The 24,232-nt window shown below is 45.9% G+C and overlaps 3 protein-coding genes across 5 annotated transcripts in view; all 3 read left to right on the top strand.

Annotated features, from left to right (window-relative positions):
- Nucleotides 1-6: 6 nt before the first annotated feature.
- Thrap3 (thyroid hormone receptor associated protein 3) lies at nucleotides 7-13,950 on the top strand. The gene is made up of 8 exons (XM_031378641.1): nucleotides 7-67; nucleotides 1,576-1,748; nucleotides 2,478-2,589; nucleotides 4,799-4,883; nucleotides 6,449-6,636; nucleotides 10,167-10,359; nucleotides 10,722-10,865; nucleotides 12,417-13,950. The coding sequence occupies exons 1-8, from the start codon at nucleotides 39-41 to the stop codon at nucleotides 12,636-12,638; spliced, it is 1,146 nt and encodes a 381-aa protein (XP_031234501.1). The 5' UTR covers nucleotides 7-38; the 3' UTR covers nucleotides 12,639-13,950.
- Nucleotides 13,951-14,724: 774 nt separating this feature from the next.
- Nucleotides 14,725-15,529, top strand: LOC116096635 (SH3 domain-containing kinase-binding protein 1-like). The gene is made up of 3 exons (XM_031378643.1): nucleotides 14,725-15,031; nucleotides 15,135-15,292; nucleotides 15,393-15,529. Exons 1-3 carry the CDS (start codon nucleotides 15,028-15,030, stop codon nucleotides 15,498-15,500), a joined length of 270 nt encoding a protein of 89 aa, XP_031234503.1. The 5' UTR covers nucleotides 14,725-15,027; the 3' UTR covers nucleotides 15,501-15,529.
- Nucleotides 15,530-15,586: 57 nt separating this feature from the next.
- The window catches only part of LOC116096630 (SH3 domain-containing protein 21-like), an 11,870-nt gene continuing 3,224 nt past the window's right edge, over nucleotides 15,587-24,232 (top strand). The window contains exons 1-6 of one of the 3 annotated variants that reach the window (XM_031378638.1): nucleotides 15,587-15,793; nucleotides 16,224-16,279; nucleotides 16,518-16,563; nucleotides 16,691-16,791; nucleotides 16,895-16,981; nucleotides 18,187-18,229. In XM_031378638.1, coding sequence (XP_031234498.1) covers nucleotides 15,706-15,793; nucleotides 16,224-16,279; nucleotides 16,518-16,563; nucleotides 16,691-16,791; nucleotides 16,895-16,981; nucleotides 18,187-18,229 — 421 coding nt within the window. In that variant the 5' untranslated portion in view covers nucleotides 15,587-15,705. Of the gene's footprint in view, nucleotides 15,794-15,979; nucleotides 16,280-16,517; nucleotides 16,564-16,690; nucleotides 16,792-16,894; nucleotides 16,982-18,186; nucleotides 18,230-24,232 lie in introns of all 3 variants that reach the window. The other 2 variants (XM_031378640.1, XM_031378639.1) reach the window with 2 other exon arrangements.

Here is a 24,232-nt window from a genome sequence, read left to right as displayed (position 1 = left end):
CCTTTTCCATTACTCGGGAGGCCCAGGTCAATGTCCGGATGGACTCCTTCGATGAGGACCTTGCACGGTGAGGAGTGCTCCTTGTTGACCCTCAGGGCTCTAATGGCCTAAATACTTTCCTTACCCAGTCTTCCTGAGAATGGAAATGTTCCTTTGCTGCCACCTGTCAGTGCCAGTACCTTTATGTCTGTCCCTGGAGTAGAGAGTGATGATTATGGCTTACAGTGATGGTGGCCCATGAGCATTGTTGAGGTAAAGAATCTTTCTGGCTTTGTTTCTGGGAACTTGGAGCAGCCATTCTGGTCTGTTTTCCCTCCAAGCCAACTCCCAACCCACATTGTTTCTTTTACCTATGAAGACACTCAAGAATTGTGTCTCCATTTTATGTGGGTCACCAGAATCTGATTATTTTTGCCACCATTAAATAGCAGAAAACTTCAAATTGATGGACTCAGCCTCTTCCGTTCTTCCTCTTAACTTCAGGAAAGTATGGTGGAGCCCAGACTGGCTGCTTTTTGATTTAGTGTAATCTACCCAGTCAGTCGGAACTCTGCCTGAGTGGTGTTCTAGCCACATGCTCCACTCTTGTCACTTCTGCTTAAGAAGCGGGGAGGGGCCAGACATGCCACAGCATGCACATGAAGGTCAGAGGACATCTTGTGGGAATGAGTTTTTTCTTTTTACCATGTGGGCTCTGGCTTGGTGGCCATCACCTACACCCACTGAACCATCTCACCATCCCCACTCTTTGCTGCTTTATGTTGCCTCATTAAATGACTTTCTTAGCCAAGTTAGTTGATCTTTTACAGTATCTTTGTTTGTTGCATGTATTAAAACAAGTACAGTCACCAAGGTTTAATATTTCCCCACTTGAAGATTCTCAGTACTTTTTGGACCAAACTTTCCTTAGTTGTAATGTGATAGAGAACAAAAGGAACATTTGTGGATAGGCTTAAAAACTCCTTGGAAATGCCGGGCAGTTGGTGGCGCGCACCTTTAATCCCAGCACTCAGGAGGAAGAGGCAGGTGGATCTTTGAGTCTGAGGCCAGCCTGATCTACAGAGCTAGTTCCAGGACAGTCAAGGCTACACAGAAACCCTGTCTCAAAAAACAAACAAAGCAGAAAAACCAAAAACTTTGGAACTGTCTCAAAAAGAAAAAAAAGTTGGGTCTGGCAAGATCCATTAAGCCTGGTGACCTGGGAGGAAAGAGATGACTCCTACAAGTTGTCTTCTGACTTTATTTGTGTATTCCACACATTTTCATCCTCCCCTCCCTGGCACAAAATAAGAGGAAGCTGTGGTTCAGTGTTGGAAGACTCAGATACTTAGTATGTACCAGGCCCTGGTTTTGATGCCCAGCATTCTACACCCTCGCCCGAGCCTGTAAAGGCTGACCTGTTCACGCAGTCCCAGCACTCAGGAGGCTGAGGCAGGAAAAATCACAAGTTCACAGCCAGCCTTGAGTTATATTGGAGGAAAAAGCTAGGTTGAAAGTTAGAATATTTTTATGGTTAAAGAATTCTGACTTTCTGTATCTCTTGTTACACTGAATCTCCATGTATTTGTTTTTCAGGCCCAGTGGCTTATTGGCTCAGGAACGAAAACTTTGTCGGGATCTAGTCCATAGCAACAAAAAGGAGCAGGAATTCCGTTCCATTTTCCAGCACATACAGTCAGCTCAGTCTCAGCGCAGCCCCTCAGAGTTGTTTGCCCAGCACATAGTGACCATTGTCCATCACGTTAAAGGTGAGTTGATTTCTGCACAATTGTCTTTCTAAAGCAGGCTGAGTAGGGAATGAGGAAGCTTCTAGGACCTTTAAAGCTACAGGCTAGGTAAAGGAACAGCCTTCAGGGAGAAGTTTCCAGGTTTTAATAGAGATGAGTGTTTTGAAATGCAGCAATCTGTAATCATGGTAACAAAATTCTCGACACAAAGTTTTGTTTTGTTTTGAGAGTGGCTTTTTAAAGATTTGTATTGTATTTATTATTTATGTATATGTGTCTGGGGTGGGAGGCCAGAAGAAGGTATAGCTTTACATTCGGTTTTGAGCTGAGAAGGGTGCTGGAAAGCAAACTTGTGTCCTCTGGGAGAACAACGACCTTTCTTTCCCAAGTTCTGTTGTCCCCCTGAGAAAATGGAGGTGGGCAAGTTGAGAAATTGCCAAGATTCAGAAAGCTGAAGTGGGCTGGTTACAGGCTCAATCTAGTGTTAAAGTGAAGTGGTAATTGGTCCTGCACCCCAAAGGGAGGTGAGTACCAGGTCTTTGTCCTTGTATCATGTTCCTAAGATAAGGGATCAAACTAGAAGCCCAGCATTGGATTGTTTCTGAACCAGCCACTTTCTTTTTCTCTTTTCAGTGTATTACTTGGGTTTGAATATTTGAGTTGTGTCTCTGTGGCTACAGGTTTCTGGGGGAGTTGAACATTGTACCTGCCTTTGATAGTCTATTAATGTATTTCTTTGAATCTTAACAGAGCATCATTTTGGATCCTCTGGAATGACATTGCATGAACGCTTTACTAAGTATCTAAAGAGAGGAAATGAACAAGAAGCCGCTAAAAATAAGAAAAGCCCAGAGATACACAGGTGAGGTCCTCAACCTTACAGTGGAGTTGTGATTTGATACTAAACTCACCTTGATGAGTTCTCTAATTGATGCACTTTTGATCCAGAATTTAGGCTAATATTCTCTAGGGTTCTTTAATATCTTGGGGACATTTGTATTTGAGAGTGGAAAGGATGCTTTGGAGGCTGTAGTCTGTCACATAGGGCCCAATGAACCTGAGGTCTCTCCAGTAAGAATACTGTTTTCTTTAAGCAACCGTCCATATTTAATGTATTCTGTTTAGGGGGATTTGCTGGAGAAGAAAGTTGAGGAAGAAGCTTAAAATTGATTTATCTCAAGAGGTTTAAGTAAGGTCTAGCAGGTTTAAAACTCGTAATTAATGGGCTGGAGAGAAGGCTCAGCGGTTAAGAGCACTGTCTGCTCTTCCAGAGGTCCTGAGTTCAATTCCCACCAACCACATGGTGGCTCAAAGCCATCTGTAATGAGATCTGATGCTGTCTTGTGGTGTGTCTGAAGACAGCTACAGTGTACTCAGTCCTATACATAAATAATTATTTTTTTAAAAAACTTATAATTAGCCGGGCAGTGGTGGCATATGCCTTAATCCCAGCACTTGGGAGGCAGGCGGATTTCTGAGTTCAAGGCCAACCTGGTCTACTGAGTGAGTTCTGAGACAGTCAGGGCTACATATACATAGAGAAACCCTCAAAAAACGAAAATAAAATAAAAAATAAAAAATAAATAAATAAAACCATTGTAATTAGGGAATTTGTTAGGCACGTGGAGATTTTGTAAGGAAACAAAGTTGATCATACCTGTAAGTCCTTAGTAGTCAGTCAGCTTAGTACTGGGGAAGACCAAGTTTGTAAAAACAACCTTAGGTATAGCATCTGGTAGAGTCTGTCAGCCTAGGGCAGTTTCTTACCTAGAACCAGTCTTACAGAGAAATAATGGAAATAATCAGATTCTCAAGATGAGAATTGCTCTTTGAGTTTTGCAGAACATATATATGTAATAAGGGCAGTAGATGTGATTATAAGCAAATCTAAGATTGAATCTATCTTGCAAACTAGTAGTGCTATTGAGAAGGAACAGAGGCTGGGCATAGTAATACACACCTTTAATCCCAGCACTGGGAGGCAGAGGTAGGTAGAGCTCTGAGTTTGAGGCCAGCCTGGTCTACATAGCAAGTTACGGGACACCTATGTATGACTTCATAGATTCTGTCTCAAAAACAAAACAAGAATAGGGTGCTGGGGATCATAGTTTAGTGGTAGAGTGCTTGCCTGGTATATATGTGTGTGTATGCAAAGCTCTGAGTTTAATATTCCCCCAGCCCCCAAATAAAGAACTTGGCTCAGCCCCTAAAACCGCATGTTGCCAGCTGACTCGCATAAGTTGTCTTGACCCCCTCACTTGCTGTAGTTTGTACATTGAAGGTGAGCATATGAGTGCACAGGCACACACAAATACAAATAAATGAATACTTTTTTGTTTGTTTTTCAAGACACAATTTCTCTCTGTATCCCTCATTATCCTGAAACTCACTCTGTAGATCAGGATGACTTCGAACTCGGAGATCATCTGCCTTTTAAATTATTTATTTTGGGGCTGGAGAGGTGGCTCAGTGGTTAAGAGTGCTGATTGCTCTTCCGGAGGTCCTGAGTTCAATTCCCAGCAACCACATGGTGGCTCACAACCATATGTAGTGGGATCTGGTGTGTCTGAAGACAGCTACAGTATACTCATATACATAAAATAAATCTTTTTTTTTTTTTTTTAAATTATTTACCTTGTGTGGGGTGAGGGAGGCATGTTTTCATTACAGGTCTAATTCAGTGATAGAGTGCTTGCTAGGTATATATGCTTAATCTTGAGGGGTTAGGGGGGAAGGAAAGGGGGCAATATACATTGTAACAGATAAGCTATGAAAAGTACTTGTGTATGTCTATGACTTTTTTTTGTGTTTGGTTTGGTTTGGTTTTTTGGTTTTTTGAGACAGGGTTTCTCTGTGAAGCCCTGGCTGTCCTGGAACTCACTCTGTAGACCAGGCTGGCCTCGAACTCAGAAATCCACCTGCCTCTGTCTCTCAAGTGCTGGGATTAAAGGCGTTTGTGCACCACCACCTCCCGGCCTGCTTATGACTTTTTTATACCTACCTTAGAATCCAGAATGTTAACCAATGTTGTTCTGTAGAATAGTATACAAGTTCTGTATTTTTAATTTTAGGAGGATAGACATTTCCCCCAGTACATTCAGAAAGCATGGTTTGACTCATGAGGAATTGAAAAGTCCACGGGAACCTGGCTACAAGGTGAACTGTTGCTTTGATCAGTAATTTCAACAAAATGAGTGCGTTGGGCATGAACTTGACAGAAATGTGTTTGTTTAAATTACTCTCTACTTAAGTTTGTGTTTTTCTTTTAAGGATGGGCATAATTCTAAAAATGAACTACAAAGGGTTAATTTTTATTAAAATGTATCAACAACCTTTGTGAAGTGGTTAGAATATGGTAAATGACCCCAGAGTCTATTGAGGTGAGCTTGAGAAAAAAAAGAGAGGCGTTTTGGAACAAGTGCCCATGATGAGAGAAGAAACTTTTTGTGATATTTTTCTGCTTGTAAGTATTATCAAATCAACTGTCTACATGCACTATTTCCAACCATAATTTCAGAAAGACATGCATGTCAGAGCAGAGTGAAATATTCATATCTTAACTCAGTAGACTGTGTTCAACAGCTGGTGCGCTTTTTTTTGTTTTTTTTTCCTAACATTGTACCATATCATCTGTCGATTACTGTTACTTTAAAATGGCCTGGCTATATTTGCAATGATGTGCACATAACACTGTTATTCAGAGGTTTAAACTTATGCAGTCTCTTACTGTAAAATAAATAGATGGAATTTTTAAGATCTTAATATTTATTGACCATCATTCATATATACAGCTGAAATTTGAAATGAAAGATGGCTGTTCTGTGCTACTGAAACTTTTTTTTAAAAAAAATGCTGTTTTAAAATTTTCCAAACAAATTTGTCTTTTTGGTTGAAAGTGTTGAGAGACACACCCTTGTGCAATCTGTAGTCTTCTTCGCCTTTTCCCTGTCTCCACATGCCTGGCCCTAGTGAAGCAGCAGAAGTCTGTGCTCCATGCCTCCAACAGCCAGTTCCTCAGTGATGCTGTCTGGTGGCCCAAGGAGTGGTGGCTGCATCTGTCCTTTGTTGTCATTTATTTGTCTTATTTATTGGCTTAGACCCTCTCAGAAACAGATTGATAAAATAATAGACCTTCCTATCATTCTTGCTATTAATTCCAATGAAGTATTATTGCATTGGGAAGTCTGTGGTTCATGTATGTAAGATGTTAATACAGAGTGGACAACTTCCTGATACGGAGGGCTTGTTTCCATTAGATCAGTCCCAGTGCATGCTGTCTCTGAAGCCATCGCAGACATTCGCCCTCATGAATTTCCCCAGGTGTTAATGAAGGCCATTGCAGAGTTGATCTGACCAATGTTGCTTTTTTATATTCATAAAATACCTTTCCACATAGTAGTGGGTAGCTGCTTTAGGTAGAAAGAAGTAATCATTTCCTATAAACTTAATCCTTTCAGAGCTGATTTTGGCCATCTTGGCGTGAACACCTAGCCAGTCATTACTGGGACACAGAAAGCAAAGTGAGGTTTACATGCAGCATTTTCTAGGGATAGCACCTTGATTGTTCTTTTGGAAAATAAAACAATAACAAAACAAACAAACAAAAGGCCAAATTGAGGCTCTTAGATCCCTAGGGCTTCCATTAGTAGAAACCACATTTGAGAATGAGTCAGTCAGTAGTTCTGAATCCCAAAACCGTAATTTTGACATCTTTTTGGCAGGCTGAGGGAAAATACAAAGATGATCCTGTTGATCTTCGCCTTGATATTGAACGTCGTAAAAAACACAAGGAGAGAGATCTTAAGCGAGGTAAATCAAGAGAGTCGGTGGATTCCAGAGACTCTAGCCATTCAAGAGAAAGATCAACTGAAAAGACAGAGAAAACCCACAAAGGATCAAAGAAGCAGAAGTACGTGACACCCCTGCCTGTCCCCCTAGGCTCTGAAGTAAAGTCTTTCCCCACCACACTGGTTTTGTTTTGATGGTGGTGTTTGGTTTTGTCTTTTACTATAGAGTCTGAACGCAAAACTTTGGCTGGCTTAGAAGTTACTTTGTAGAGAGACTGCTCAAACTGCCCCTCCTCCAGTATTGAGATTACATGAGAGCACACAGCACATGTTCCTTTGGGCTCTTGTGGTACACTGGTTAGGAATTAAAGCATTTGCAGCTTTGTCTTAAATACCATGTAATAGTCAAAGAGGATCTCTAACTTGCAAGTAAAACTTCTATAACTAGGTAATGTTATCTTTGTGCAAGAAATTAATGCTGGAGCCAGGCAGTGGTGGCAAATGCCTTTAATCCCTGAACTTGGGAGGTAGAGGCAGGTAAATTTCTGAGTTCAAGGCCAGCCTGGTCTACAGAGTGAGTTCCAGGACTACACAGAGTAACCTTCTCTCGAAAAAACCAAAAAAAGAAAGAATGAAAGAAATTCTGGTAAGGATGGTATGGGGATTCATTGGGAAGGTTGTTTGACAAATCTTATGGACATAGTCTTTCTCATTGAACATTTTCTCAGTCTTTCTCATTGAACATTTTCTCAGTGTGCTTATAGTTTAGAAAGTCATTGAGTACTAACCAGGTAGAACTAGATTATTGATGTTACGAGGGCAGCCTGGTCTACAGAGTGAGTTCTAGGACAGCCAGGGCTACTAAGAGAAACCGTGTCTCAAAAAAAGAAAATAAAACAAACAAAAAAAAGATTATTGATGTTTAATGTCTTTTAAACTAGTTTCACAGACAGTTGAAAAGAAGTGTTCCAAAGATTGCTTAAAGTGGTCATTGTTGAATTATGTAGGACAACATAGCATGACAGTGCCATGGGACTTCTGTTTACCTTTCTTTGATGGTGCTAGAAAGTGAGCCCTGCGCCCTCCACATGCTAGGTAAATGTATTCCAACTGAACTACATACATCCAGCTTCAGTGTACCATTGAAGGTTCTACAGTTTTGGTCACCTTTCATTAAATGGAGCAGTGTTGTAGCCTTTACTTTCTCAAAAAGCAGTATCTTTGCTGTTCTGAGCTTGAACTGGCAGGCTTTTCTCTCAGGTCTCTCAGACTGGCTTCATTCACTATTTAGCAGCTAAGGGTGGCTTGAATTCCTGATCCTCATTTACCTCCAAAAGTTGGGTTGATAAATGTGTACTACATTGTTACTGGTGAAGAGGGGGTGAATTCCCACAAGAACCTTAGGATTGAGTGTAAAAAAGTAATTCTGCTGCTTCTTTCTGAAATATGCCTACCACTGAGTTGCAGTGTAACTTTTTGGGGGGGGGGTGTTCGAGACAGGGTTTCTCTTTATATCCCTGGCTGTCCTGGAACTCGCTCTGTAGACCAGGCTGGCCTCTGCCTCCCAAGTGCTGGGATTAAAGGCATGCGCCACCACGGCCCAGCCCCTAGTGTAACTTTTAATAAGTTGCTTAAGCAGGTTTCTATAGGGCAATGCCAGCCCTACCAAAGAAAGGTAACCAAGGTCTACCAAATCACTCTAAGGTGTCAGAAGACCCAAGCTTCCAGAAGTTAGACACCTCAAGGTACTCCATAGTTATTCTTTCTTTCTTTCTTTCTTTCTTTCTTTCTTTCTTTCTTTATTTTTATTTTATATGCCTTTGTGTTTTGTCTGCCTATGTTTGTGTGAGGGTGTCAGATACCTTGGAACTAGAGTTAAGGATGTGTGGGAACTGCCATGTGGGTGCTGGGAATTGAACCCAGAACCTCTAAAAGAGCAGCCAGTGCTCATAACCACTAAGCCATTCTCCAAGCTGCTGCTGCTCCTCCAACCCCACCCCACCCCCCTTTACAGAAAGCACGTTGGGGCTGGAAAGTTGGGTCAGCAATTAAAAGCAGTTGTTTGATCCTAGCATCTATATGACAACTCGAATCCATGCAGTCCTGGGGAAGTAACAAGCACCCTTTTTGCTTTCCTTTGGGCATTGCATGCTTTAATGCCTGAGTCAAGGAAAATGATGTGATTACGTGACTATTCTTATTACTGTGTACAGGTGGCAAAAACTTTTTATTTTGGTTTGGGATGAAACACCACAACGAAAAAAGCAAGTTGGGTTTACTCTTCCAGATCTGTAGTCACTGGAGGAAGTCAGGACAGGAACTCAAGCAGGGCTGGAACCTGGAGGCAGGAGCTGATGCAGAGGCCATGGGGGTTACTGCTTACTGACTTGTTACTGCTTACTGACTTGATTCTCCTGTCTGACTCAGCCTGCCTTTCTTTTTATAGAGCTCAGAACCACCAGCCCAGGGATAGCACCACCCACAGTGAGCTGGGCCTTCTCCCCATTGGTCACTAATTAGAAAATGCCTTACACCTGGATCTCAACTGAGGCTCCTTTCTGTGACGACTGTAGTTTGTGTCATGTTTGCACAAAACCAGCCAGTACAGAGGGCAAAGTGCCTTTTTAAAAAAAATGTGTATGAATGTTTTTTCTCAAATGTCTATGTACCATGCGTATGACTGGTGCTGAAGGAGGCCAAGAAAGGGTGTTGGCTCCCAAGGACTGGAGTTATCATCAGTGGTTTGAGCTGATATGTGGGTGCTGGGAATCAAACAAGTGCCCTTAATAGCTGAGCCAACTCTCCAGCCCCAAGTGCTTTTCATAAATGAAGAACTGAGAAATACTTTGGTATTTCTCTTTTCCTGGGAGCTTGATCCTTCTGACACCTTAGAGTCATTCAGTAGACTCCTGTTATCTTTGGCAGGGTTGGCACCATCCTGTAGTGTGTAGACAATGAGTCATATTCATCTAGTTTGTCTAGTCTGTAATTTCCCCCAGATGAAGGGAAAGGAAGAGAAATTACTACAGAAAGAGTTGCTGCCGATTCTGGGCTTAGCAGCATAGCCTGTTTGAAGTGATTAGAACAGGAGTGGGCTAAATAGAATTCAGTTTGAATCAAGGCTCTGCTCCACTCTGTCACTTACATATTAAGTAATGTGGAATTCTCTGGTCACTTTGTTGAATGCTTGTTTTATCAGTAAGAAGTTTCATCCTTAGTGTGCCGCCCACCGCCTGCGCCTCCCGGCAGCACAGCGTAGCGCAGCACAGCACAGCACAGCACCGCATTTCTTTGAGGACTGTAGCTACCGCACACTAACAAAGGGGCTCTGCTGCAGTACCAGAACCAGCCAGTGAGAACCAGCCAGTGAGAACTAGCCAGTGAGAACCAGCCAGTGTGACTCATGGGCCTACTTGGCTTCTCTGTTGATTCATGTGTCAGACTGATAGTGGAGGCCGTGGTTGTTTTGTGTTCTTCATGTATGATACATACTTACCACAGGCCTAGAAACTGTTGTTGGGGAGGAAGCCTCGGGGCTGCTGGTGGGTTGGGGTGAACAAGTTGGTGACTTGGTTGCTGGGTAGTTTGGCTAGTTGGCTGCCAGACCGGTCTTGATTTTTTTTTCTTTTTTTTTTTTTCTTTTTCTATGTAGGAAGCACCGCAGAGCAAGAGACCGGTCTAGGTCCTCCTCCTCCTCTTCCCAGTCATCTCACTCCTACAAAGCAGAGGAGTACCCTGAGGAAGCAGAGGAGAGGGAGGAGAGCACCACAGGCTTCGACAAATCCAGATTAGGGACCAAAGACTTCGTGGGTCCGAATGAAAGAGGCAGAGCTCGGGGAACTTTTGTAAGGGACTCCTTCTAATCCTAATGAAATCTCAGTAGGATACTCCTCTGGTCTGAGCTAGCCAGTTGTAGATTCTTTGGCTTCCTAAGCTTCTACATTCATTTCTTTCTCTGTTTCTAATCACTTCCAAAGCCTTTTATAGCTTCCCATTTTCCCCAGTACTTTAGGTCTTGCTTGAAGGAAAGCCTCTGGCTATGTATACCCCTGGACTATCTACTTGGGAGGAGTGGGAATGGAATGGGTAGAAACTAGTTTTAACTACTAGTGACTGGAAGCCAGCTTTCCATTCCCTGTCACACACAAAATGTTCTAACAAAATGCTCACATGAGCCTTTGTTCCTGTTGCTTCTTTTATTTTATAGCAATTTCGAGCAAGAGGGAGAGGTTGGGGCAGAGGAAACTATTCTGGTAACAATAACAACAACAGCAACAATGATTTTCAAAAGAGAAGCCGGGAAGAAGAATGGGATCCCGAGTACACACCCAAGAGCAAGAAGTATTACTTGGTAGGTGTCTGGGACTAACCAGGAAGGGGCAGAGAGCTGTTTGCACATGGTGGCTCATTTGAAGGCCTTAATTGGTCTGTCTGACCATGTGCCTGAATTTTCGCACAGGCTCAGAAGACCATGGATGGATGGATATGTTAGTACAGTGCAGTCTCTTCTCTGGGGGGCTAAGTCAGTTTTGGCTCTTCTGGGTGTTTATGGATTCCAAAACAGGAAAGAAATGTTACAGTTGCCTTTCTTATCCTGTGGTCTTTGACTCCTCACGCACCCACAGTCTCTGTCATCCTCTGTTACTGGATTGATAAGAAAGGCAGTTCTAGACCTGTTTGAGGAAAAAGATGTTACCATAATGAAATGCAACTGAAAGTTTTTCTCACCTAAGTTGTGGATCATTCCCACTGTCCTCTGGACTGTTACCTAGTCAGTAACTCTTGGCCTTGTTATTCAGCAGGCCTATAACCAAGCCCGTGTGACTCTTGAGGGTTGTGCCCAATTGTTCGGAGCCAATTTGAAGCTTCTAGAAGATACAGGTGTTGAATTGTTGTGAAAGGAAAGGCCCTTCCTTGCTTCTGTTTTTCTTTTTTTGTTTGTGTATATGTTTGTTTTTTCCGAGCTGCTTCTGTTTTTCACCTGAGGGAACATTGCCAGATCTGATCTGATCTGGTCTGGTCGTTGTGGCACATTGCGGCCTTGGACAGAAGCAGCTGGCGGCTTGGCTGATCTTCAAGAGCTAAGACTGGCTTTTGAGTGTGGTACTGTGCAGTATGAGTCTAATCATTAGACAGATGAGGTGGTTAGTACAGGTTTTCAAAATGCTTCACTCATTCAGAGATTTATTATCTCTGCTGAGGAGACTGTCGCCAGAACAGGGGTTTGTTCAGGGTGTAGGCTGCTTTTCCTCCTGTGACACATTGTCTCCTTAATACAGCTGAAGAGAGATGCACTACAAGAGGGCAGCCTGGGGTGGGAGGTTTGAAAGTGCTGGAGCCTCAAGTGTGTCTTCTGCTGTCTTTTCTGTTTCATATGTTAGTATAGCTTTCAAAATTCTCTTGAAAAATGGTATTCTAAATAATAATAGTATTTACATAATGATAGTGTGTAGAGGGGGTTAAATGAGATGATGCCTTTTGGTCTTCCTGCTTTTTGGTGTTTGTTTGTTCGTTTGCTTTTAGAGACAGGGTTTCTCTGTGTAGCCCTGGCTGTCCTGGCTGTCTGTAGACCAGGCTGGCCAGAAATCCACCTGTCTCTGCCTCCCAAATGCTGGGATTAAAGGTGTGTGCCACCACTGCCCAGCCGTCTTCCTGCTTTTTGAAGGTGTGCTATCATTCTATTACTGCTGCAGTGTTCACACTATTGCTTTAGTTCCTTGGAGTTCCATAGGTACAGCAGTGATGTTCTTGGATCTGAGCCTCTGAGAGCTTTGAGTGGGAGATGGGGAGAAGGGCAGAAAAGGAGGCTGAGGGAGGGAAGGAGGGATACATGAGCTCTCTGGCCTGTGGATGGGTACAGAGCAGAGTGCTAGGCACTGATGCCAGTCTTCTTCCCTTGCAGCATGACGACCGCGAAGGCGAAGGCAGCGACAAGTGGATGAGTCGAGGCCGTGGCCGAGGAGCCTTTCCCCGGGGACGGGGACGGTTCATGTTCCGGAAGTCCAGTACCAGCCCCAAGTGGGCCCATGACAAGTTCAGTGGGGAGGAGGGAGAGATTGAAGACGATGAGAGTGGGACAGAGAACAGAGAAGAGAAGGACAGTTTACAGCCCTCAGCTGAGTAGGGGCCACTCTTGATGGAGCCCTTGACCCGGGGGAGAAAGGCGCTGCTGGGAGAGCCTGGTGGAGCTAAACAAGGAGCCTCGTGAAGATCCTGAAACCCCCCACTCCATCACCCACTAGCCACACAGACAGCAGAGTGTGTCCCTAGTGCGGTCTTACTGGACAGAGGACAGGACGCTGCCTCCGAGCCTAGATCAGGCCCATGTTTCCAGCAGACCACACACACTGGGCTCCTGCTGTTGTTGGTGTGGGGTGGGGCAGGGTAGGGAGAAGGATGCTGATGCTTGGACTTTGTTTTGGTTTTGTTGTCCTACCCCCCAGTCTGCCCCCAATTAGAAACCAAGTTTTGTTAATTTCATTTTACTTGGAACTAAGTGGGAATTTGGTTTTCAGTCTCTTCCTATCCTGAGTTTTATTAAAAAAAAAATCCTTATTTTTTTCTTTTTAAGGGATATGTAGTGATATTAGCATAAAGATTTTAATTTGGGCAACTTTGATTCTTAAGAGAAAACAAAGCATGTGAATAAAAATTGAAGTGTACACCTCAGTTTGGGACCAAACTGCTTGGATCTTTGTACAAACCGGTTTTGTATGTTGAGGAGGAGTTTAAGGCCTTTCTGACCACCTCGTGTTCCCCTTTCTACACAGCCATGTATCACATGGAGTTGCTTCCAGCCTCCCCCATGCACCCTGCTCTTGTCTGATTTCTCCTGGGCTGGGCTTCCCATTCATTCTCCACCAGCAGCTCCAGTATCCCAAACTTTGTAGTCCTGCTGGTCTTCAGCAAAAGGAGCGGAAACTGGAGGGCAGTTTCTGGACGGTTTTCTAAGAAACTTCTGAATTCTATTATCTTTACAAATACAAGATGAGAAAATAATTTTTCAATATTTTTTATTAATCTTTTTATAAAATGAAAAGAAACGCCTATGATTAAGGATGGTGGTTATGGCTGGGTGGTCTGTGGGGTTGTGTGTTTTTGGGTTTTTCCTTTTTCTTTTTTTTAACCTTATGTTTTGGGTTGAGACATTTTCAGATGTTGGGGGGGCATCCTCATTAAAGGGTCCTTGTGCTTGCCTTCGGGCGGCGGTCCTCAGCAGGTGAACCACTGCATCTGTTGGATACCGACCGTACCCTCCTCCCCTCCCCCAGCCTTCGCTCTTGGGTTGTTGTGCATACTTCTTTTACTTTGCTAATTTCACTAGTTAAGTTGGTTTTACTTGAATGATTCATGTTTAGGGGAGAAAAAAAAAACCTTAAATTTTTGTTTCAACTCCTCCTGCAAATAAAAACAATAAATGAAGTGGCAGATGTAAATGGACTGTGTTTGTTGCTTGTATGAGTGAGTGATCCTGGGGTAATAGGTAGGTCCCACAGAAGTTCCGTATGCCATAGTCTTCCTTCTCTAGGAAGTAGCACCTCTTTTTCTCAGTGGCACACGCCTTTAATACCAGCTTTTACACCTCCAAGAACCAAACTAACTACCATGCCAGAAGCCAGGACTTTGGCTTCTTTTGTGCTGGGGCAGAGGTCAAGGCTGCAGTCAACTGGCTCGGCTTTTGTATGCTAACCCACAAGGAAGATGCCTTTCGGTGAAGCCTAGCCCAGCTGGTAAACTGAGTGGACCCTATCCTTCAGACTTTTGCCAGCCCTTATTAAAAGTTGGTTCTTCCTGCCTTCCCCAAGGAGAGTCTGCAGTAGTTATCAGAAATCCAACTAGGGCGGGCAGTGGTGGCGGCGCGTGCCTTTAATCCCAGCATTTGGGAGGCAGAGGCAGGGGAATATCTGAGTTCGAAGTCAGCCTGTTCTACAGAGTGAGTTCCAGGACAGCCAAGGCTACACAGAGAAACCCTGTCTCGGAAAAAAAGAGAAAAGAAAAAAAAGAAAAATCCAGCTAGGCCCCCAAATGAGTCAAAGCTTCACCAGTGGGGTTTTGAAGTTTCGGAATATACCCGGCATAGCTTTTCAGAGACAGGAGCCAGTATCTCCATCTGGGGCCCGCTTTCCCAGGAATAGCCCCGCCCTGGTATGTACCTCTCCGCCTTTCCCTGCAGCTAAGAACTTGCAAGCCAGAAGAGGGTGGGCCAGGAAATGTATAAAAGACATGGCGTCTGGCCTAGGTTGGAAGACTTGGCTAAAGTAGAACTTAATAGTTGTGACAGAGCTCTTGGGGGAGCGGTTACCCCAGTCCTGGGCTGAGACCCTAGACTCCTCCTCCGAGAACTGGGGCCCAACCTGCTGAGCCAGGCCGCCCACTCCTAGTACCTGGATCCTGACCTGTGACTCCAGTCTCCGCCTCGACCACATCCAGTCCACCGCCTGGCGGCCTCGCCCGCCCTCCGAGCACCCAATACCCAGCCTGACCGTCAGGCTGTGCAGGGCGCCCCAGAAGTCATGGGTATGTGTGTGGGGCCCGGGGTGGGTTCTTTTGCACCCCACTTCCCGAAGGGCAGGGTCCACGGACGTCCCCACAGCCTTTCTTAGCCCACTTCCGCCCGCAGAGGTCCTGGTCCTGGCCAGATACCGTGCGCAGACGGAGGACGAGCTGAGTCTGGCTCCCGGGGACGTGATCCGGCAGGTGTGCGCCGGGCCCGCTCGGGGCTGGCTGCTTGGGGAGCTGCGGGGCCGCCGGGGTCTCTTCCCCAAGCGCCTGGTGCAGGTGAGGCCTGGTGCGGGTATGGCCGCGCTGGGAGCAGGAGTGGCCCGAGCCTCAGCCTTGAGCTGAGTGCGGCCTCCTCGCCCCCATGTGATTTTCCCAGGAGATTCCCGAGGCCCTGTGGGGCGTCACCGAGTCCAGACCGCGCTTTCCCCGTCGTCGCGGTGAGTCGGGAGCTGGGCTGGGGGCTCACTGCCCGCGTGGAGCGTGACGGCTGTGGGTGGGGCACCAGGGCTATTTTGCAGCCCCCTGATTGGCTGGAAGTACAATGCTCCGCTCGAGGGCGGGGCCTGAGGCTACTAAAGGGAGTTCTGGAGTCTACCTCTTCCCCAGTGCTGCAGACGGGGCTCCCTGCTCGAGCTGCTTCCCTGCTTGTCTGGCCTAGGTCACGCCATCAACTCTCGGGACCCCCCAAAATGGTGCAAAGTGAACTTCAACTACAGCCCAGAGCAGGCAGACGAGCTGAAACTTCAAACTGGGGAGATTTTGGAAGTGATAAAGGAGGTGAGGGGGTGCTGGGGGACTTGGGGACATGCTGTACCTCTTCACACAGAAGAGAGTGAAATAAGGGTGGGGGAGATGGGAAGGGAGGCAACTGGGGAGGATGTAGTCCTTGGGTAGAGCCAAGGATGGACACCTCAGTTACTCCTGGGCAGAGCCAGATGCTCCCGCATCCTTCCCCCTCCCCAGATTGAGGACGGCTGGTGGCTGGGAAAGAAGAACGGGCAGTTGGGAGCCTTCCCATCCAACTTTGTGGAATTGCTGGACAGTGGGCCCCCAAGTGAGACCGTGACCCTGTGATCCCCTGGGACCAGACTCAGCGATCTTCAGCGATCTTCCCAGTGACCCCCCCCGACCTTGTGACCCCTTTGTCCCTCTCTCTTGACCTAGCTAAAATAGCACCTCCCTAACGTCATCAATTATTCCTCTGCAGGCCTTGGAAATACAGACATGCCTTCAATCATCCCTAGTTCACAGAGGCCTCCGAAGGTAAATTGGGTCATGATGGGCACAGCCAGTGAATTCTTTTTGTTTGTTTGTTTTTTGGAGACAGGGTTTCTCTATGTAGCCCTGGCTGTCCTGGAACTCACTCTGTAGACCAGGCTGGCCTCGAACTCAGAAATCTGCCTGCCTCTGCCTCCCAAGTGCTGGGATCGAAGGCGTGGGCAGTGAATTCTTAAAATGTCTTGAGATTCATCTTCTTCTGCCCTTTCTTTGCCCCTAATAGCTGAGCAACTTGACCTATGACAGTCCTCCAGACTACCTGCGGACAGGTGAGCATCTCACACAAGAGGCCTTCCCTCAGTATGGGGTCTGTGTGGGAGGTGACCCAGCTAGGTTGTTGGAGGGAGTCGCTGGCTGCTGAAGGAAGAGCTACACAGTAGAATGATCTTCTTTTAGTCTCCTGCCCTGAGACCTGCAGGGTCCTATTTGACTACCAGCCCGAGGCCCCAGATGAGTTGGCACTGCAGAAGGGGGACCTGGTGAAAGTTCTGAGAAAGGTATGAGAGGCTTAGGGGGTACAGAAGAGTAAGGAGAGGGGCCCAGGCAAGAAGAACCTGAGTGATGCTCACTTCCCCTCTTGTTGTCTTGTTTCCCAACCAGACAACCGAGGATAAGGGCTGGTGGGAAGGAGAATGCCAAGGCAGACGAGGAGTTTTTCCAGACAACTTTGTCATCCCACCGCCCCCAGTGAGTATGGAACCAGGTGTGGGGAGGAGGAGAGAGGAAGGGCTGTTTTTAAAAAATTGGGAAACCGGGGCTGGTGAGATGGCTCAGCGGGGAAGAGCACCGACTGCTTTTTGGAAGGTTATGAGTTCAAATCCCAGCAACCACATGGTGGCTCACAACCACCCATAATGAGATCTGACGCCCTTTTCTGGAGTGTCTGAAGACAGCTACAGTGTACTTACATATAATAAATAAATAAATCTTTAAAAAAAAAATTGGGAAACCACTATGCAGAGAAACCCTGTCTCAAAAAAAAAAAAAAAATGGGAAACCAGGTATGGAGGTACATGCTTTAGTCCCAGCATTTGGGACACAGAGACCAGCGAATCCCTGTGTTTGAGGCTAGCCTGGTCTATAGAGCAAGTTCAGGAGAACCAGAGTTACACAGAGAAACTCTGTTCCAGAAGAATAGGAAAAAGAAAAATCGGAGATCATGGATTTGCTGGATCGCTAGATAAAGGGACAGAAAATACTCTAAAAACATCTAGGGATAGCTGTGCAGTGGTAGCGCACGCCTTTAACCCCAGCACCCAGCACTTGGAAGGCAGAGGCAGGTGGATTTCTGAGTTGGAGGCCAGCCTGGTTTACAGAGTGAGTTCCAGGACAGCCAGGGATACATAGAGAAACCATGTCTCAAAAAAGACAAAAAAATTCTAGGGATAAGCTGAGGAGATGTGACTCGGGGTTAAAGTGTTTGTTCAGACAGGGCCTAGAACCCATAAAAATGGCAAACGGGTATGGCAGGAAGGTAGAGAGGCAAAACAGAGTCTATTGGTGAGCTGTGTTTGATTGGAGATTGGTAGAAAGTGGGGCATGATGACCTTTAATCCCAGCACTCGGGAGGCAGAGGCAGGTGAATCTCTCAGTTCAAGATCAACCTGGTCTACAGAGAGTGCTAGGACATCCAGGGCTACACAGAGAGACCATGTCAGGAAAAAACAAAACAAAACAAAAGAATTAGAAGAGGGATCAAAAAAGATTTCCTATATCAACCTCCTGCTTACACATGAGTGTACGCATTTTACACATACACACACACACACACACCAAAACAGGAGTTATGGAACTCCTTGGACCCAGCTGGAGGGTCACCCCTAAGATGAGACTAGACTTAGAACTCTTGGGCTTTGTCCTTGGAGTCTAATATTTATTTCTTTTTTGTCTAGATCAGGAAGCTGATCCCTCGGAAAATTATATCTCGGGAATCAGGTGGGTGCCTGGGAGCCTGGGGTGGAGGGGAGTTCTATGGGCGATCCATCGTTTCTAGTTGAACATAAACATCTGCAGTCCCCCCAGTGGTCCAATACACCATAGGACCTTCCTCCCCTAGGGGAGGGAAGGGTCAAGGCCCTTGTAAGAACTGCGTGAGTCAGATTGTGTTCATATGCCGTAGGGCTCTTAGGATTGTGACTGTCGCAGAGTCCCCAGGAGATAGGCCTGGTGGTGGTGGTGGTGGTGTTAAGGATCAAACCCAGAGCTTTGCACAAAGAAGGCAAGTGCTCTACCACTGAGCAATACTGTAGCCCTAAATCTAAACTTTGAAGTCTCTAAAGATAAATTCTGGGGTGAGGAGATGGCTAGGCGAGGAAGCTGCTCCGCTGTAGCTAGATTATTTAAAGGCAGCTGTAGAAAGACGGAAGGTAGAGAGAAAGAGGCTATGCAAGACCTGGGGTCTATCTTATAATTTATTTATTTTTAGTCTTATGTGCATTGGTGGTTTTGACTGTATGTTGTGTCTGTATAAGGGTGTCGGGTCCCCTGGAACAGGGTTTACAGACAGTTGTGAGCAGCCATGTGGGTGCTGGGAATTGAACCCAGATCCTCTGGAAGAGTAGCCAATGCTCTTAACCACTGAGCCATTTCTCCAGCCTCCAGGACCACAGCAAGGGTCTTTGTCACATGGGGTAGTCTGGGTCCACTAGAGAGGGGTGTCCTCTGGTCTTGTAGCAGCAGGAGAATCTTTTTTTTTTTTTTTTTTCCAAGACAGGGTTTCTCTGTGTAGCCCTGGCTGTCCTGGAGCTCATTCTGTAGACCAGGTTGGCCTCGAACTCAGAAATCTGCCTGCAGCTGCCTCCCAAGTGCTAGGATTAAAGGCGTGAGCCATCACTGCCCGCCGCAGGAGAATCTTAACTTGATCATCTGCTTTGATGAAGTGGGCAATTGCCATCCTGTATTTCTGAAAAGACTTAGAAAATGACTCTTAGAGCGCCAGAAGCAGACCATTCGGTTACAGGGTAGAACCGAGAGATTTTCTGGCAACGTTGAGGAAGAGAGGAGCTGAAGTGGAAGAGACAGAGCAAGTCTCAGAGAGAAAGCGGGCATGGAATAGATTCAGAGTGATGGGGACTGGTCCCATCACCAGGACTGCTACACCCAAATGAGTTCTTGCAAGAAGCAGGGAGCCTCAGAGCATCAGAGGGAGGAGGGAACAGGATTAAAATGGAAAGAATGTATCTGGCCTGAGGTGAAAGGGATGAAGTCCCTTTTAGCCAGAGTTTCTGCACAGCTTTTTAGATGCTGGGTTTTTGTTGTTGTTGTTGTTTGTTTTTTTGCAGCTGTATTAGGAACAAATGGAGCTGTTTCAGAGAGCTCTTTGGAGAGCTCACATAGAACATCTTGTTTGGGCATAGGGTGAGAGTCAGTAAGTAAAACCTTTAAAAGACAGGGTAAAAGCACAGGAAGAGAATAATGAGGAAAGAGTAAGGCAAGGGGAGAGGTGGGGAGGGGAGAAATCGGAAGCCTCCACACAGGGGGAAGCTTGTGGTTGAATTTTTTCTGGTCCCCATCTCTGGGCTCCATCCAGTTAGGGTTTGCTAGTGTGGACACAGCATCCTTGTGGGAGGAGGGCACAGGTGTCATACTGCAGCAGCCAGGGAGCTGAGTGGAACACCCTCTAGAGGTCTTTGCAGAGATGCTGCTCCGTTAACTGATGTCTACAAGGCTTTCCAGCTGTTTCAGTTCTAGGCCCCCAAACAATGTCCAGTCCCCTTTTAGAGGTCACCCAAATGGCATGTAGGAGTTTGGGAGTCACCCTCCATTACTGCTTCAAGACTGACAGAAGGAGGGGTCAGCAGCAGATAGATCATCTCAGAAGAGGGTTCACCCAAGAGGTCAGGGTAAAATTTAATAGTTGGCAAAGATCTAGAATACAGAAGGTAATAACTGTACAACTTTGTGGGGAACATTAAGAGCCAAACTTATGGGGCTGGAGAGAAGGCTCAGTGGTTAAGAGCACTGACTGCTCTTCTGGGAGTCCTGAGTTCAATTCCTAGCAACCACATGGTAGCTCACAACCATCTGTAATGGGATGCAGTGCTCTCTTCAGGTGTGTCTGAAGGGTGTAACCGTGTACTCACATACATGAAATAAATAAATCTTTAAAAAAATTAAAAAGAGACAAAGTTACATGAGGAAAACTTTTTTTTTGTAGGCTTATCTATTTTTATGTGTTATGAATGTCTTATCTCATGTATGCCTGTGTATCACATGTGTACCTAGTCCCTTTGATGGCCAAACTGGAACTGGAGCTACAGATAGCTTAAGACATCATGTGGGCTCAGCAGTGATGGTGCATGCCTTTAATCCCAGCACTTGGAAGGCAGAAACAGGCAGATTTCTGAGTTCAAGGCCAGCCTGGTCTACAGAGTGAGTTCCAGGATAGCCAGAGCTATACAGAGAAACCCTGTCTCAAAAAAAAAAAACTAAAAAAAAAAATTTAAAAAAAAAAGAGACATCATGTGGGTGCTGGGACACACACCCAGGTGCTCTGCAGGGACATTATGTGATTTTTTACATTGATATGAACATGAGTTACACGCAACTGTACAACTGGCTGGACCGAGTACCAGAGCTCTGTGGAACTTGATAAGGCCACTACCGTTAGTTGGCTGTTTGTTCTATCAGACTTCTGGATAAAGCACATAGAAGCTTTGTAAAAGATGTCAAAGTCTGTATCCAAGGAATAAATCTGAACAGAGTATCTACTTGATATTCTTTGCTTCCACATATAATAAACTTTGTCTATTTGTTTCAAATATTAGCAATACAGAGCTGTTGTCTAATAAGCAAAACCAAAGTATGCCAAGTAAAATAAAATTCTTGGATAGAAAAAAAATTGATAAGGTAAGATTTTATAAGTTGCGACGATTATCCTAAATGACCATATCTAGTATTTGAAAATGTGACTCGCCGGGCGGTAGTGGCGCACGCCTTTAATCCCAGCACTTGGGAGGCAGAGGCAGGTGGATTTCTGAGTTTGAGGCCAGACTGGTCTACAGAGTGAGTTCCAGGATAGCCAGGGCTATACAGAGAAACCCTGTCTTGAAAAACCAAAAAAAAAAGAAAGAAAATGTGACTCAATACTTAGTTTTGTTTACACCGAATGTACGTCTGTGTGCCACATGCATGCAGTGCCCACAGAGGCTGTCGGAGGGCATCAGATCCTCTGCTACTGCAGTTACAGGTGGTTGTAGACCACTATGTGCATGCCAGAAACTGTACCTGGTCCTCTGGAAGAACAGCCAGTGCTCTTAACCACTGCCCTAGCTCTTGAGCCCCGAGTGTTCAGTGTTGCACCTGATTGTAGCCAGAAAACAGAGAAGTGGTTGTAGAATGTTCAGCCTTTTTTTTTTTTCCCTCTGGAGGCAGGGTTTCTTTATGTAGCCCTGGCTGTCCTGGAACTCAATTTGTAGACAAGGCCGGCCTTGAACTCACAGAGATCCAACCTCTGCCTCCTGAGTGCTGAGATTAAAGGTGTGTGCCATCACCACCTGGCTAAGAGGGTCTTTGCAAATGCTCAAGAAGTGTTCCGACACTGAGCTACATCCCTAGTTTGTGAACCTTTGAGACAGGGTCTCACTTACGTAGGCCAGGATAGCCTTGGACTCATAGCCCTCCTGCCTTCCCCTAGCAGTCCCTGAAGATCTTAGGTTCTGCACACTCACCCCTGTACTTTATAATGTCTTCATTGCAACCATGCAGGCAGGTAGGAGGGCATCTTGTGGTTTTGCTTTGTGTTCCTTTGGACCTTAAGAGTGTCGGGAAGTTTTTTATATGTCTTCTGGCTCTTTCCAGTTGGGCTGTGTTCTTTACTACTGAGTTACAGGAGTTCTTTATGTTCTAGATGAGAGGCTAGCTGGAGCTACAGCCATGTGATAGAGCCCCTTGCCTGGCAAGCATAAGGCGGACTTTAGCTTCAACCTCCGGTACACCAAAAATGATGGTGGTGATGATGATGATGATGACGATGATGTGATGGTGATGCTGATAAATACATCTATCATCTTGTAAAACTTTTTCCTAGCCTGGCGGTGGTGGCGCATGCCTTTAATCCCAGCACTTGGGAGGCAGAGGCAGGCGGATTTCTGAGTTCGAGGCCAGCCTGGTCTACAGAGTGAGTTCCAGGACAGCCAGGGCTATACAGAGAAACCCTGTCTTGAAAAACCAAAAACAAACAAACTTTTTTACTATCCAGTCAAATGTCTTTTCATCTTATTGTCATTCTTTTTCTGAGACAGGGTCTCACTATGTAGCCCTGGCTGTCCTGGAACTTGCTCTGTAGACCAGGCTGGCCTCAAATTCACACAAATCTGCCTGCCTCTGCCTCCCAGAGTGCTGGTATTGTGTTTGCCTGTACAGCTGTGCAGCACATGCATGCAGTGCCTCTGGAGGCCACAAGAGGGAAGCAGATCTCCTGGAACTGGAATTACAGTTGTTTGTTGAGCCACCGTTGGGAGACGCTGGGAATTGAAGCCTTGGCCTCTGGCAGAGCAGCCGGGGCTCGTGCTTGTAACTGCTGAGCCGTCTCTCCAGCCCCCAGTCACCCTTTGTTAAAGTTGTCCCTTGATGCATAGAGTTTTGTGTTCCGATGAAGTGTACCATTTATCTCCTCTTGGGTTGGTTGTGTTTGGGGTGTCACATGAGCAAGCTGCCTTCGCAGTTGTGAAGTTGCTGTTTCTCATAGCCGCCAAACCCACCTCCCACCCCGACCCTGCACTGCTTGCTTATCCATTCTGTGGACCAAGCCAGGGGAAGGGATGAACCCATAGGGAACATTATTCAGCACAGAACTCTTCTCCAACCACCAATGCCCTGGTGGGGTGGGGTCTGGAACATGGATATATTCATCTTGTCTTTTCCTCTTAGCTGCCTTTTTGGGAGAGGACTTAGGCACGACTTCCCTGAGAACATTGGTTGGATTGTCTGCCATCCCTCCCCAACTCCCAAGCCTCCCTGCTGCCTATGTGTGTGTGTGTAAATCTGTCTATACACACGCAGGTCATGGGCTGCACTGGGTAGTTTTCCAGGAATGCCATCTTCTGTAGTCAGTTTTGGTTTGTTTTTTTTTTCCTTTGCTTTGCTGACTCTTCCTGACAAGCCCTTTGTTGCTTACACACCCTTCACCTGATGATTTCAGCGTGCGCGCAGAGCGGGGGTCCCGCTGACTCTGCTCAGGGTGGGCTGCCTCTCCGTCTGTTTTCTTCCTTTATGAGCTCATGACTTCATCTTCGCTGTGGGAACCTTGCAGGCCTTAGGAAAGAAAGGCTTCCAGTAGGATTTGATTTCCTTTCTGCCAGAGGACACCAACTGTCCCCAGCCACTTGACTATCCCAAGGAACACAGGGTGACTGAGCTTCCAGCCTGTTGTTAAGCTAAGGCTGCAGAGCCTGGGTCCCTGCTCCACATCACTGGCCCCAAGCTCAGGAGCCAGGGCAGGCTTACCCACTTTCTTACCTGTGCTGTGTCTTGATTGTTTAATGACATAGAAAGACCCAATGCCTTGTGGGTAACGCCGTTCCTAGGCAAGGGAGCCCAGAACAGCATAAGACGACAGAGCTGGCCGACAGCAAGAAGGACCTTTATATTTATTTGACGTTTCCTGCTTTAACTTCCTCGCAGTAATAAACTGTAACCTGGAATGGGAAGCTGAACAAGCCCTTCCCCCCTGTGTTTTCGTTCTTTATCAAGGCATTTGTCACAGCGACAGAAACGAAAGCAGGATGGCACTTTCTGGCCTCTGTTCTCTATGGACTTTTTTTTTCCTTTGTGACAGGGTTTCAATATGTAGCTCTGACTGTTCTGGAACTCACTCTGTAGACCAGGGTTGCCTCGAACTCAAGAGATCTGCCTGCTTCTACCTCCCAAGTGCTGGGGTTAAAGGCATGCACCTAGCTTTATTTGTACATGTCTACTGACTCTTTTTTTTTTTTTTTT

Source organism: Mastomys coucha, unplaced genomic scaffold (genome assembly GCF_008632895.1).
Source record: "Mastomys coucha isolate ucsf_1 unplaced genomic scaffold, UCSF_Mcou_1 pScaffold18, whole genome shotgun sequence".
In the NCBI taxonomy this organism is placed as follows: Eukaryota; Metazoa; Chordata; class Mammalia; order Rodentia; family Muridae; genus Mastomys; species Mastomys coucha.
This window is presented reverse-complemented; position numbering and strand designations above follow the sequence as displayed.

Bases quoted from the DNA above. Each gene is read 5' to 3' on its own strand.
- Thrap3 (XM_031378641.1), top strand. From the start codon at position 39: ATGGACTCCTTCGATGAGGACCTTGCACG. The intron at 68-1,575 runs GTGAGGAGTGCT...TTTGTTTTTCAG, and splicing joins TTCGATGAGGACCTTGCACG to GCCCAGTGGCTTATTGGCTC. The intron at 10,360-10,721 runs GTAAGGGACTCC...TTTATTTTATAG, and splicing joins GCAGAGCTCGGGGAACTTTT to CAATTTCGAGCAAGAGGGAG.
- LOC116096635 (XM_031378643.1), top strand. The intron at 15,293-15,392 runs GTGAGGCCTGGT...TGATTTTCCCAG, and splicing joins TCCCCAAGCGCCTGGTGCAG to GAGATTCCCGAGGCCCTGTG.